Below are 12,770 nucleotides of genomic sequence, written 5' to 3'. Positions count from 1 at the left end.
AAAGGCCATCGTGTAACACTGCTGTTTTATTGACTTACCTGCCTCAAACTTTCCTTATTCTAACAAGTTAGCAACAACTCAGCAGTGTGTCACCTCTAATTTGATGTTTAGTTTGGTGACTGCACAAACAGAAACATATGCACGTTGCTGACATACACAAAGCAATATTAAAAACACATTCTCCATTTCCAACCAATTTTTTTTTAATATGTGCAATTAGAATTCTGTGTAATTTGACTCTAAGAATCTGAGACTGTTGTGTAAAGAAGGAATTTATCCTGATGAGTACAACCGCATACACATCCACTAACCTCCTTCATTAAAGCATCAGCTTATTAAGGTATGATGCAGGAGAGCAACTGAATGCAAGTTGGATGAGATCGCTAATAAGCGCAGATTTGGTATGTCACATATTTGCCAAGAGTGAACTTTCACAGCCAAGACAAACGCCAGGGAAACAGAGGGAGTTTGTAGCAGAAACACTGGCAAGCACTGATGGAGAAGGTGCTGCTACAATTACAGATTACCTGAGTGAAAGAGGCAATCTTAACCAAGAGCTTTACTACATGTCAGAAGAGAGGAACAGAGGCCAACAGCTCTGCAGCTGCTCACACAGATGTCCTTACTGGCCAACAGCCATTTCTCACAGAAGATGCAATACCTTAGCTACCAAAACTTGACTGCTGAAGATTTCCTGTCCTGCTTTCTGCATGTGTGATACAGCCAGGCATGGCAATATATAACTTTGAAAAGCAACATCGTTACTTCATGTGATTTGGTGCCTATGACAAGCAGATGGGTTAAATAACTTGGTGAAAAGAGTCCTTAAATTTAATTTTGTTTGCAGTTGAGTCAATATGGGTGTTATTATTTTTGTCCCCTCCTCCCCATTGTACTCCTGGTTTTGATATCAGAAAGAACTACAACATCTTTTCATTTTCATCCAAAGGAACATGGCAAATTTCTGCCCTGTTTTTAAAAAATCATTAAAAATTGTTAGAATATATAATCTCCAGAAACTGGGAAGTCCATATACTTCTATAAAGACTGGCTGAAATGATCTAATTCAAAAATTGGCTGCCTCTCAATCTGCATCTAATTCATATATTTTGTCATATCATTCACTTAAGGAAGATGATGAAGGCCAAATTCAGCAAAACGGTGCCTTTGGATACTGTCCATAAAAAAAAAGAGCCCCTGTAAATTTACTCAGTACAGGCTAATTTTCCAGGAGAAATAATACAGTTAGTGGCTGTGCATCAGGGAAGTAACGTGAAACCAAGCAGGAAGGAGAGCATCACACAGTTGTTGAGCCAGATTCACCTCCACATTTGCACAGCTATTGCAAAGGCAAGCAGAGACACACAGATGTGACAAAGCATAGAAGCTGGCCCACAGCTGGACAAAGTTTCTCGCCCACTAGTCTTTGAGATGATGATGCTGGTCCTACCATGTTCTGCGGTGTGTCATACCCTTTGGCATCACACTGAAGTCAATACAACGATGTACGAGGTCATCAGGGTGTTCAGTAACAACTCTACTATGCTAAGCACAGAACATGGAGGGGAGGATACCCAACATATCTTAGCAAAGTATCTTCTCATATATCCTATTGCCCATATAGGTCTAGCCATCAATATTATCTCTATGTGATCTGCCTATACTATTTTCTCAGGATTAAGACACAACTCAGCCAATCAGATGTGTCTTGCATTGCTCTAATCACAACGCAGATCACAGTTTTTCCCTGCTATATGGGGCACAGTGCAGAATTCAGGACACAGTGCCAGACTTCCCAGGCTATATGATAAATATATGAGATTTGACAGGTCTACAGACCTATTAGCGTAACCTTGGGTATGACAGTAGCACCAATCATGGGTACCACTCTGCACGTTCACCAGGTCTCTCCAGTACTTATGTGCAAAATCCATTTCAGTAAATGTGAGAACTATGAAGAAGGAAACTGTCAAAATAAAGCTATATACTTTTCTCTATTCCTTTTTCCCTTTGTTTTCTCCTTTCATTCCTTTCTTTTGTATCAAAAAATTTAAACACGGACCAAATAATTTCTTTTACCTAGTGTTAAGATTACAGTACAGTTGAATTTGTGTGATGTACCTTCTTTTTAAATGCTAGGGCAGCTTCAGCGTGGATATTTGCTATTTGGGAATGTTTTCTTGGTTTAAGTAAATTGAATATGCAAGGGAAATTTTAAGTACTCCAGCACAATAACACCAGAGTATTCCCACATGCTAAAAAAAAAAAAAGCTATCTGAAAGTAACACAACAGGTCTCTGTATGGGGAGATTGGACCTGTGTTACTGTTTATCATAAGGTATATATTAAAAACTGATACAGGCAGCCTCTGAGCAAAGCAGTTTCAAAACAAGCATGGTTCAAAAGGGTGGGATGGGGATTTGGACTTCCAGTTTTAGCACTCTGGGAGAAGTCACCTGCTGAGCCATGTACGTGACATATGGCTGAGGGGGAAAAGAGTGGAGCTTGCAAGGGTTTCTTGCCTTTTGATTTTACCCATCAAAATAGACTTGCCTCCTGTGCAGCCCTGTATAAAGGCTTACATTAAAAAATAAAAATGAGCTAACATGCAACATCTCATCACGGCTCCTTCACTAGAAAGTGTTTAATTTTACGCTAAAAATTAAAGCAGGCTAAAACAAACGGTGCCTGAACGCAGTGCTTCAGCCCACTGTTAAAGTCTCTAGATACCAAATTACAAAGAAAATTTAATCTCATTATCCAGAGAACATGAAAATGAAAATAAAATCAGTCAGGTGAATTATCACCTCTGGTAATGCTGAGAAGGCAACTTAATTATTTTATTGTATTAGATAGCCAAAGCTACCTCAAGACACAGTTGGGCAGAAACTGTAAGAAATTAAATTCTATCAACCTGATCCCTAAAACTGTCAGCATTTATTTATGAACATAAAGAGAATACAACTAGGTTCCTAATCAGCCTCTGCCCTTATTGCAACCCCATTACACTTATAGCCAATTAAATCTAACAATACTTTTAAAAATATGCAACTAATTTTGACTAGACACAACTGCCCATGTGCTCACTTTGCACATACAAAACTTGAAATGAAACAGTAAAACGAGGTCCTGGTTGTTTTCAAAGCAGCTCTGAGCTTCTTTATTGAGAGCCTTTTATGAACTGCACAGATGTTCCAAAGAATAAAGTTCCAACACACCACAGGTTAGCACACCCTTTACAAGCAAAGGACGGTGAACCTTTTACAAAGATCTTAATCATCAGGGCTCCAAGTGCACTAATGAGCTTTAATTACCCTGAGTGGCACCCACACCCCACCCAACCACACACTGTGCCCAGGAGCTCAAGTTAAGCTCAGGCTTGAGCACTACATGCACTCCAAGCTACGGTAAGAGAGTACCTACCTACAGTTCCCTCTCCTGTTGCTCCTGCCTGGAATTAGCAGACCCCTTGCCACAGCCATCAGTAGACCCAGATCTGCAAGATGCGTTCAGGTACTCTGGGGGGCACAGGGTGTTGGTGGGTAAGGCAACAGCTGGCACCAGTATCACCCTCTGCTCCTGGCTTGGTCCACCACACACAGCAGTGTTCTTTCACCACTCCCTGCCACTGACACTTTCCTGATGAGAAGTCCCTGTAAGGGGTCTTCCAAAACTTAATATGCTTATGGATTGACCATTTTAAAGAACGCTCATCAAGCTAGAGCTACTGATTTGTTGTTGATAAACAAAATAATGTGCATTTGAAGCTCTGGTATCATTGATAGTTTCCTAAAGGATTATTGCACTTAAGCAGAAGAAATACACAGAAAGCATAACTGTGTATAAAAACACAGAAGGCTGGTCAAGGATTTGACACAGATGTGGCTTAAGAATATTGATTTCAAATTTCAAATCTCAAAAAAATAGAATTATGGAGAGGACTTTAAATGGCCACCAGATGTCCTCATTTTTATATGAACATTCAGGCTACTAGTCCTATGCTCAGTATCTGTATCCTGATAGATAAATATTTGTAGTAGCAGACCAAAACCTTCAGCAAGGATGGCAGACTGCTATTTATAAGAGATTTCTATTAGTGACTGAGCTGGGACTGCCTCCTTCATTCCAAGGCTTCTAATTTAGCCACAGCTGGAGCCACTTTTCCATTGAACTTTGGGAGCCCTTCTTGCTTCTGGGCACACAAAAAGCTATCCTGCTCTGGCGGAAGCCTCAGTGGGAACAGTGCGTGATGCTTCCAGTCAATGTAGCTCAGAGCCCTGCAGACTCTAGTACAGCTCAAATCTTAACAGATTGACAGAGCTGCCAAGAGGGTTCAATTCTTATCAAATGTAGAAAGCTTTTAGTGACTATATCTGAGGGAAGAAGATAATTAATGCAATAACTTTTAATCTGGAACAGTTCATTTATTCTTCAGACAAACACAGCACAATCAATAATATTTGAATTCAATATGGTGTAATTTCCTTTAGAGTGAGGTTAAATAGGAATTCCTGAGTGCTTTCAAACTGTGCCAATAGTCATTCAGGCTAGCAAGAAGCATGAAAGTTACAGGCTGACTAGTAGAATGCTCTCAAAGCATGGGGAAACTCATAATCCCTGCTCACCTGACTGGGCTTGGTCAAATCTTTTGAAAGCCGGATACTGGAATGTTAGGCTTAGGACTCTCTTCTCACTGTAAGGTCCCTTTTCACTTTTCATCCTTAATTCCAGCTAAGTATAAGGAATTTAAGAAGCAAAGGATTGACAAAGTTAAGCAGATGCAGGGAAGACAAGGGGTGTTGTGTGCTTTGTTGTCCTTTGACCTCACTGCAGCTCTCATACCAAGGTAAGGGGAACTACGGCCACGATCACTATCCTGAAAAAAGATTATTGCTGGTAAACCATGAAGGTAAGGTATTTAATTTCAAATCATTTAAAATTTTAGTTTTAAATTTCTCTAAACTCTTCAGCAATTATACTGTTGTTCATTGGGCAAGCTGAATAGTGCTCAGGTGACAGAACAGGATGGGAAAGAGGAATAGCTCTGATTAAAACACGCAAAAGTGTGCCCAGTCATCTGGAGTATAAATTTTGTTCAATTAGTCAGTTCCTTAACATGGATCCTCTTGTGTTTCATAATTAATGGATTCAAGTCTTCTGCATCTTCCCTGTTGATGCATGCCAGGCAGCATGTGTGAAAGCAGTGGCTCTTGCTGGGCAGGAACAGGAAAGTTAATTCATGCTGCAGGCGATCTGCAAACTGATTTCAGAGGGGGTTTTTATAGTTTTTTTAACGAACTGCCAGTTGAGAGCAGTTAGGTCCAACTTCTAGCTATATATGGGTTTGAAGAAAGAGGATTGAAAGGGGGAAGTAGTATTTATGGCTGTCATCAAAAACTGATACACCTCAGTGTGAAGCTGCAGGCTGAGCTGAATCAAGTCAAGCTACAGAACAACACTCATAAAATCCCAAGAAACAGCAATCTGTCTTCAACGACCTTTGGTTTTTCCTCGTCTATCTTCTTAACATGCTGCCTGGAAGAGCTAGCCAGCACTGACACAATGTTAGACTATCTCACCTCAAATATAGCTGCATACGCAACTGGCTCTTCCAGCTGGGCTCATATCTGTGTCCTACTTTGATGCTTCCTGCAGATGCACAACTCCACAATACTAGAGCAGATAGTATCTCCAGTATTTTACTTGCTTTTAAGTAAGCAGAATAAAAAGTTGAAATTCATGTGAAGCTGGTGAAGAGTTCACCCCTACATGGCTGCAAAGACAAACTCTCATTCATCTCAAGCCAAGATGGGTGTTAGAACAGCACCCTAATTCAGCAGCAATAGTTCATGCGTTTGCTGCAGGAGCACCCTGTGGAAAGAGCCAGAGTAGGGGAAGAGCAGTGTGCTTCCACAGCAGGTATCACTGGTCCACTCTGCTGCTTCAGGTAGTGTCAGTGCCGAGCCTCCAAAGGCACAGCAGGACATGTTCATCCCAGGGAATTAGCACCTCTGGGCAAAAACAGAATCCAATCCAAATAAGAAATTTACAATACTCTAACCAAACAGTGCCCACACAAAACCAAATGTAGTAGTACAATTAGCATAAAAAAGCATTTAACATTTCATATCAAGAAAAAAAAAAATTACTTCCACCATGAAACAAGATGTCTTATCAACCTATGAAACACTTTTGTAAAAATACACACAAAGAGTAAGTTTCTTATGATAAATGGTGCTTTATGAAGAGTGACTATAAATTTATGAGCATTTATAGACACTTCAGTATATCTCCATTAAGTCTCTTCTCATCAGTTGCATGCACCTTTTAAAAACAAAGTCCTCCATTCAGAATATATCACGTGCAAAGAATTAATATAAGCATTTATCTAAAACTTGAGAGATGTAAATACTATAAAAAGAAAAAATAGATGTGTAGCTGACATCTAGGTAAAAAGCAGCTAATTTCTAAAAAATTCCGTTACTGATTACTGCTCAAACAAGAACTAACACCCAACTTGGGACTGCAGAACTGTCACAAGCATGTTTTCTCACGTTTTATCACCAGATAGATGCTCCACAAACCTGCAGGTGCTGTTGACTGAGTCCTCAGGACAATGGTGGTGGCACTGGCATGACAGCTTCTTCTGCGGAGGGGCAGGTGCTGTGCCCTCACCATCTTCTTTTCTGCTCTCCATGCTCAGCTTGCTGGAGCTTAGCAAGGGCATCTTGTCCAGAAAACTAGCAAGAAATCAAGGAAGAGGAAAAAAATATTTAGACAGGATTGCAAGACATGGAATGAAGGCTTTAAAGTATTCCTTCCCACCAAAATTTGAGTTATTTGAACAGTTATTTGCTACAGAAGAGTTTTCTTTAGAAGCCTCTGAAATAGTCACTGTGGTGTTTGAGGCTTACTGAGCCACAGTGACCTTAGATTAAAGGTGCTGACATTCAAGTTCAGCTGCTGCCAGTGTTGCAAATAAGAGTTATGCCGGGCTTTACATACTGCATAGTGCAGCTTTTCTTCTACTGCATTATATAGGTCAGATCCTTGATTGCACTTTTGCACTTTGTTTCTCTTTGTACTTGGCGCACATCTTCATCCACTGAACCCTGTAACACAGAGTGGGATTTACAGCTTTGAAGGCAGAGCAGAACATGAGTGCATAATTTTGAAAAGATTTAGCAAAGTGATGTTCTCTCAAGTTCAACAGAACTTTCCGTCATAGAATAGTATAAAGACTACTTAAAAATTTTTTCCTTGTTTTTCCATATTAAAAAAGAATTGTAAACAAAGTAAAATGCAAGAATGCACCCTAAAATGAACAGAAATACATGGAGTGACTACTTGTAAAAAATCAGAGTACTGAATCTCCATGAGGCTGTTGCAGTACAGCTGGAGACGTTGATGATGGGCTAGGAGCTGCTTAAGCAACTTGTTCCTCCCTCTGCCCCAATTCTTCTCATAAATATCAGCTTTCAGTGCTTGTGAATATTTTAAGTTTCAAAGACAAAAATGAGATCAGCATAAAAAGCTTCAACAGGCAGTTTCTCATTTTCCTGGTGTTTCCCTGTAAAGAATCTTACTAAAGAGTCATTTATGAACAGCTGTCTCCAACAGAGTAGTTGAAAATCAGCCTTGAAATTCTTGATCTACTGTTAAATCTTTAGAAACAATTGGCATTATTATTATTGTTTTGGTTGGCTCCTGGACTGCTTCTTTGGCTCTAATTGAAATCCTCCCCAAATTTCCAGCACCAGGACTGATATATCACGGAGCTGAAAGAAAACTCCATCCTCCTCAACTCCCTAGGGAAAGAAAGGGTGAGCAAACAGGCAGAGCGGATAGGATCAAGTGGCTGCTTTGGGGCTGGGATGGCAAGCAAGGACTGAGAACAGGCTGCAATGTCCTGAGGCAGTGTAAGGCTGGAGCAAAAGCAGGGCTAAGGGCATAGTAGGACTGCTAGGAATTGCCTGCACTCATACAGGCACTGGCAACAGCTGGCAGATGTGCTCTCATCTTCATGTGGGCAGTCTCTAGCAAACTGGGGAAAAAACTGAACATCATTTACTCTGAGGATACTGAGGTTTTATGTGTGAGAATAATGTTATTTGAACAATTTTTTGAAGATGACAGCCCTTTCACTCTTGCATATTAAGATGATACATGAAATATAACCATTCACCATATCAGACTGTAACATCTATGAAATAAAAGAGCTGTACAGCTTGATCATAAAATTTATTCAGTACCTACAAATCCCATTGAAACCAACTGGAGGTTTTGATTAGCTCACCCTTTCTGAAAGCCAAACCAGAAGACTCATTACAAAGCATACACAAACTGCAGGCTTGTAATCCTTGTGCCCAGCATCAAGATACTAATTGCCTTCATGATACAACTGACTGTTGAAGTCCAATACTTTTAATAACTTTGGCAAAATTAGAATATAATGGTTTAGTTCACTTATCATTTGCTCATAGCTATCACTTAAGATACAGAAAGTGTTTAAGCAAAAAGATGCAAAAAAGCATTTTGTTTCTCATAACATAATTATGATATTTTGATATGTAGCTTGTGTACAACAAATTATTATCAACAGAGATTTGATCCCTGGGTCACAGGATTAGAGATTGTTAAACAAGTTCCTTCAGTCAGCAGATTGTCTGTATTCTTAGAGTGAATTAGGAATATTAAATTATTAATATCCCTGACAAGAATTTTCGAACTTCAAGCTCATGAGGCAACAAAGTGGCCTTCTAACTCATGAGGCAACTGAGTGAAATTCTATCCTCTGTGTAACACTTCTATGGGTTTTTCTACAAGCATCTACAATTCCATTAGAGAACTTTCCTCAACGAAGGAAGAGTGCAAAACTAAAAGCATTTTACACCTTCCACTTAAAAAAAAGTTTTTTAATGTATGTGAAGGAGACTGAACAACTAGATACCTGCCTCATGGCACATACAAATGTAGGTCAATTCCTTTTTCAATAAATGAGACAGTATACCCAGTGCAATCTGTGTCCATCATTCATTAAGGATAAGCTCAAGAAGAGCTTCTGCAGAACTTGCAGTAAACAGCTTACGTTTCTAGACCTGTCTGTATTTACTTTTTTTAAATAAAAGACAAGAGCTGCTGAACTAAAATCTGAAACCTAAAGTAATACCAAAGCAACAGGTGATTGTTGAGAGGTGTAGGGTGCTTTGAGAAAACATAGAACAAGGTGGGCTGGCATTCAAATCTACATTTTCTGAGAGCGTGAAATAGGGGATAACCTAAGATTTTGCTTTCAGCTCATGCCCAGGGTCAAAACTAGTGGAAAATCATTGCAGTTCAGTGCCCAATGCATACAATCAAATACAAATAAAAGAGTACGAGATTCTCAATCAGATGCTTTTATTCTTAGAGGAAATCCTTCTCACTCTATTCTCTTGTTCCTCGCAAGCCTTAATATCCTGGCTCCTAGCTTAAAAAAATAAAATAAAAAGCAGATCTCTTGCCTCTGAAATTCAGATTTCTCATCCAACACTTAAGAAATCTCCTGGTCAAAGTTGAGTTTCTGTTGGGTCTTTTGGATTCTATGTCTGTTTGACTCCAGAGCAGAAAGATTTTCAGAATTCCCACCCTTAAAATATAAAGCGTGTAGGACGAACCCCATCGTGACAGGAGCTTTCCACAGTTTGGCAACAAGTTCTTCCTTATTTCAGGTGTCAAATGCAAAGCTTGGATGTCTAACAATCTGTTGTTCTTGTCTATGCTGCTGTGATGTAACAAGCACATGCTGATCATGCAGACCTGTCTCTCTGTCTAGCAATTAGAAATCCTTTGGGCTTTAAAAACTCTCCCAAGGAGCTATATTCAAGTGCCCTGAATGCAAGCAATAGGTCACCTGCAGACCTGTACATCTTCATCAAATTCAGTTGATCTTCTCAGCTTGCCCTCTGAATTTCACCAGGATTTATGAAGTACCTTCCACCACAAGAACAGGCAGTTGTCCACTAGGGTTCTTAGTCTATCGGGAGTGCTGTTTGTGAGAGATTTTCCTCTGTAGGACTACAACAACTCAACTGTGTTGTGATTCATTCTTAAGAATGAAGAAGATTGTGTGCCCAGGAAAGGCATGCCTGCTTCTTTTTGTAAAGCCTGTGTGACTATAGGAATGACTACAGTATCTAGTCTAAACCCTCATGCCAACAAACCTTCGTAGAAACGTTCTTCCATTTTGATTCCCATCACTCCTAGACTTCATGGTAATCTAAGAACACTAACACTTGACTTTTAAATATTGAATGCTCCCTTCCTATGTCTCAAACTCTCTCTGTTTTTCAGTTTGTTTTGCTATCTTCTTTCTAAAGATAGAAAAGTGACTGCATACCCTGATTCCACAGCCCCAGTGAAGTAACAATCAGAATGAGATATATTTTACTTTTTAAATGCTGTCTGTAAGATAGTGATACCTTACACACAAAATGAAAACCACCTCCTTTAGCTTCTCTGCATTTACCAATGTAAGAGCATAAGTTTCATATACGGAATGCATCTCCTGATGTGCAGTCAGTCTTCAAGCTCTCTGCTTTGGCTGCCAGTAAGCACTCCAGCCCTTGCCAACTGTAGCCATAGTTATGTGATTTGGACAGGAATTCCTCCACTAGAATCTGGATAGAGCCCAATAACTCATTTCACACCGGCCCACAGCCATCAGATGGTAATGACTTTTGGGCACTACTCCGATTCAACAAACCCAGTAATGCAGGAGGTGAAAAGCTCTGTACTGTTACTGGAGTCCAAATCTTAAGCCACACTGTTCCCTGAGGATGAATAATTAGTAATAGTTACCTTGACAGATTGACTTCTGTGCCACAACCATGTGATTTATGTGCTAGCCATCCAGTGAAAAAAGCAGATTTTCTATATTCTTTGCCAGGAGAAAAAGTCAGACTTGCTTCTTATTAAAAGAGATATTAAGGGACAAACTAGTATAAGAAGAAAAGAAAAATCTAAGTAGTGTGTTCACTCCTCTCTCTACATAGAGTATTTGAAGCCTCATAAAATCACAGTACCATCCATTCATATTTTCCCATGCCAATAAAAGCTGGCTACAGCATCCCCCGACAGTGTGCTGCTTGCTGATTCAGAGGTCTACCAAGGAAGCTTTGTGTGTTACTGAAGAGCCCTATCAATTGCTTCTTCGAACTGGAATTTATACACATTAAAAACACAAAATCATCTGAACAAGAATTAAAGAAAAACTTCTAAATCTACCTTTAGTTAAAAGGTGGCAACAAAGTTAGTCAACTTGATAGAATTTTCATTAAGCTACAAGCTTACTTTATCTATAGCCTGCATTGTTCTATACATTTAGTAGGCTTTTCATCAAATAATTCTTTTATTAAAATATGAAATTATCATACAACACCATGCTAGAGTTTCCCATGCTACATCATAAACTACAGCCTGATCACTTCCCACAAAGCCAGTGTTACACCACTGACACGATTGTTTTAAGAGAAAGGGAAATAACTAACTGCTAACTCACTGCACTTTACAGTCATCAGATAAAAGAATTTCCATGGGATATTTTTGGCAAATAGTCAGAAATGAAAACACAGAGTGGTTAAAGAAGCTGAAATAAATTACACCTCTTAAGTCAGCCTGATCCACTGTGTAAAATAGTCAAGAGGTAAAAGTAAAGCATTTTTTATTGGTGGCAATCAAATAATAAAGAAGGAAAAAAGGATCATGACAGTTTCTCTTTGCTGGATATTCAGGGCTGGCATAAAATTCAAGGAAAGGTCACATACCAAGACCTGCACATGTTTGATCCAAAAACACAGTGAACAGAATCTGGCATAAAACACCAGAAAAATGAAAATAACCATGTTTTCCTTTTCAGTGCATGACTGTATGGTACTAGTGAGCTCCAAGTGAGGTCGGCATCAAACGATGGTTGAAAATATCTTTACCCTGACACACATCCATTGTAGAAAGTTGCCATACTGACAGAAAAGTAGCACTGTTGAGTTTACCTTGCATGATTTGCTTAATTCCATAGCTACAGTGGAGTTGTTGTACACCAAAGCACGGAGAAACTTCTCACTTCTCTATTTCCTATCAATATAAGTCAAAATTTTTGATGATTTAGCTTTTATTCATGATGCAAATAAGTGGATTACAATTGGATGTAATTTTTAACAAACTGTCAAGGTATCTTTCTTTCAAAAGAAAAAGAAGCATTTGGTATTAATTTAAAGAATATATTTATTTTTCAGAAAATGCTTCTGCATTTGATTTGAACAAGATAAGCATCCTTTTCCCACAAGGTCTGTTTAAACCCTCTTGATCGTACTCCATGTTATTAGCTAAATTAGTTAAGTTCAGCATGGAATCTAATAAGCTGTGACAAAACCACTACGACAAGACCCTTCAAATTAATACTTAAAATTAATGTCACATTACTTTCAACTTAAAAATGCAAAGGCTTCTATGGTGTCATAACCTATGGAAAACTCCCATATAATTTGCTGTCCGCCATTACATCACAGTTTGATTGAGTGTTACTTTTTCCTGGTTTCCTCTCATTTCTGCGATCCACAGTTAATCTGTCTCATTTTTCATTTGGAAAAAATGAGAATCCATTGGCTCTCTTCTCATAACATGAGATACTATACCAACAGATAGGGGGGAGGGAAAAGCACAAAAAGATTTTTTCAAATTTCTAAAAGAAAGTCCATGCAAAGTGTATTTCTTGACACAGTGAAATCTAAGCT

General features: G+C 39.0%; 1 protein-coding gene across 3 annotated transcripts in view; it reads right to left on the bottom strand.

Moving 5' to 3' along the window:
* Nucleotides 1–12,770, bottom strand: part of BMPR1B (bone morphogenetic protein receptor type 1B) — a 146,798-nt gene that overhangs the window by 24,929 nt on the left and 109,099 nt on the right. For all 3 annotated transcript variants that reach the window (XM_021396564.1, XM_021396566.1, XM_021396565.1), the window contains exon 2: nucleotides 6,585–6,740. In XM_021396564.1, the coding sequence (XP_021252239.1) occupies nucleotides 6,585–6,727 (143 nt within the window). In that variant the 5' untranslated portion in view covers nucleotides 6,728–6,740. The remainder of the gene's footprint in view (nucleotides 1–6,584; nucleotides 6,741–12,770) is intronic.

Source organism: Numida meleagris, chromosome 4 (assembly GCF_002078875.1).
Source record: "Numida meleagris isolate 19003 breed g44 Domestic line chromosome 4, NumMel1.0, whole genome shotgun sequence".
In the NCBI taxonomy this organism is placed as follows: domain Eukaryota; kingdom Metazoa; phylum Chordata; class Aves; order Galliformes; family Numididae; genus Numida; species Numida meleagris.
This window is presented reverse-complemented; position numbering and strand designations above follow the sequence as displayed.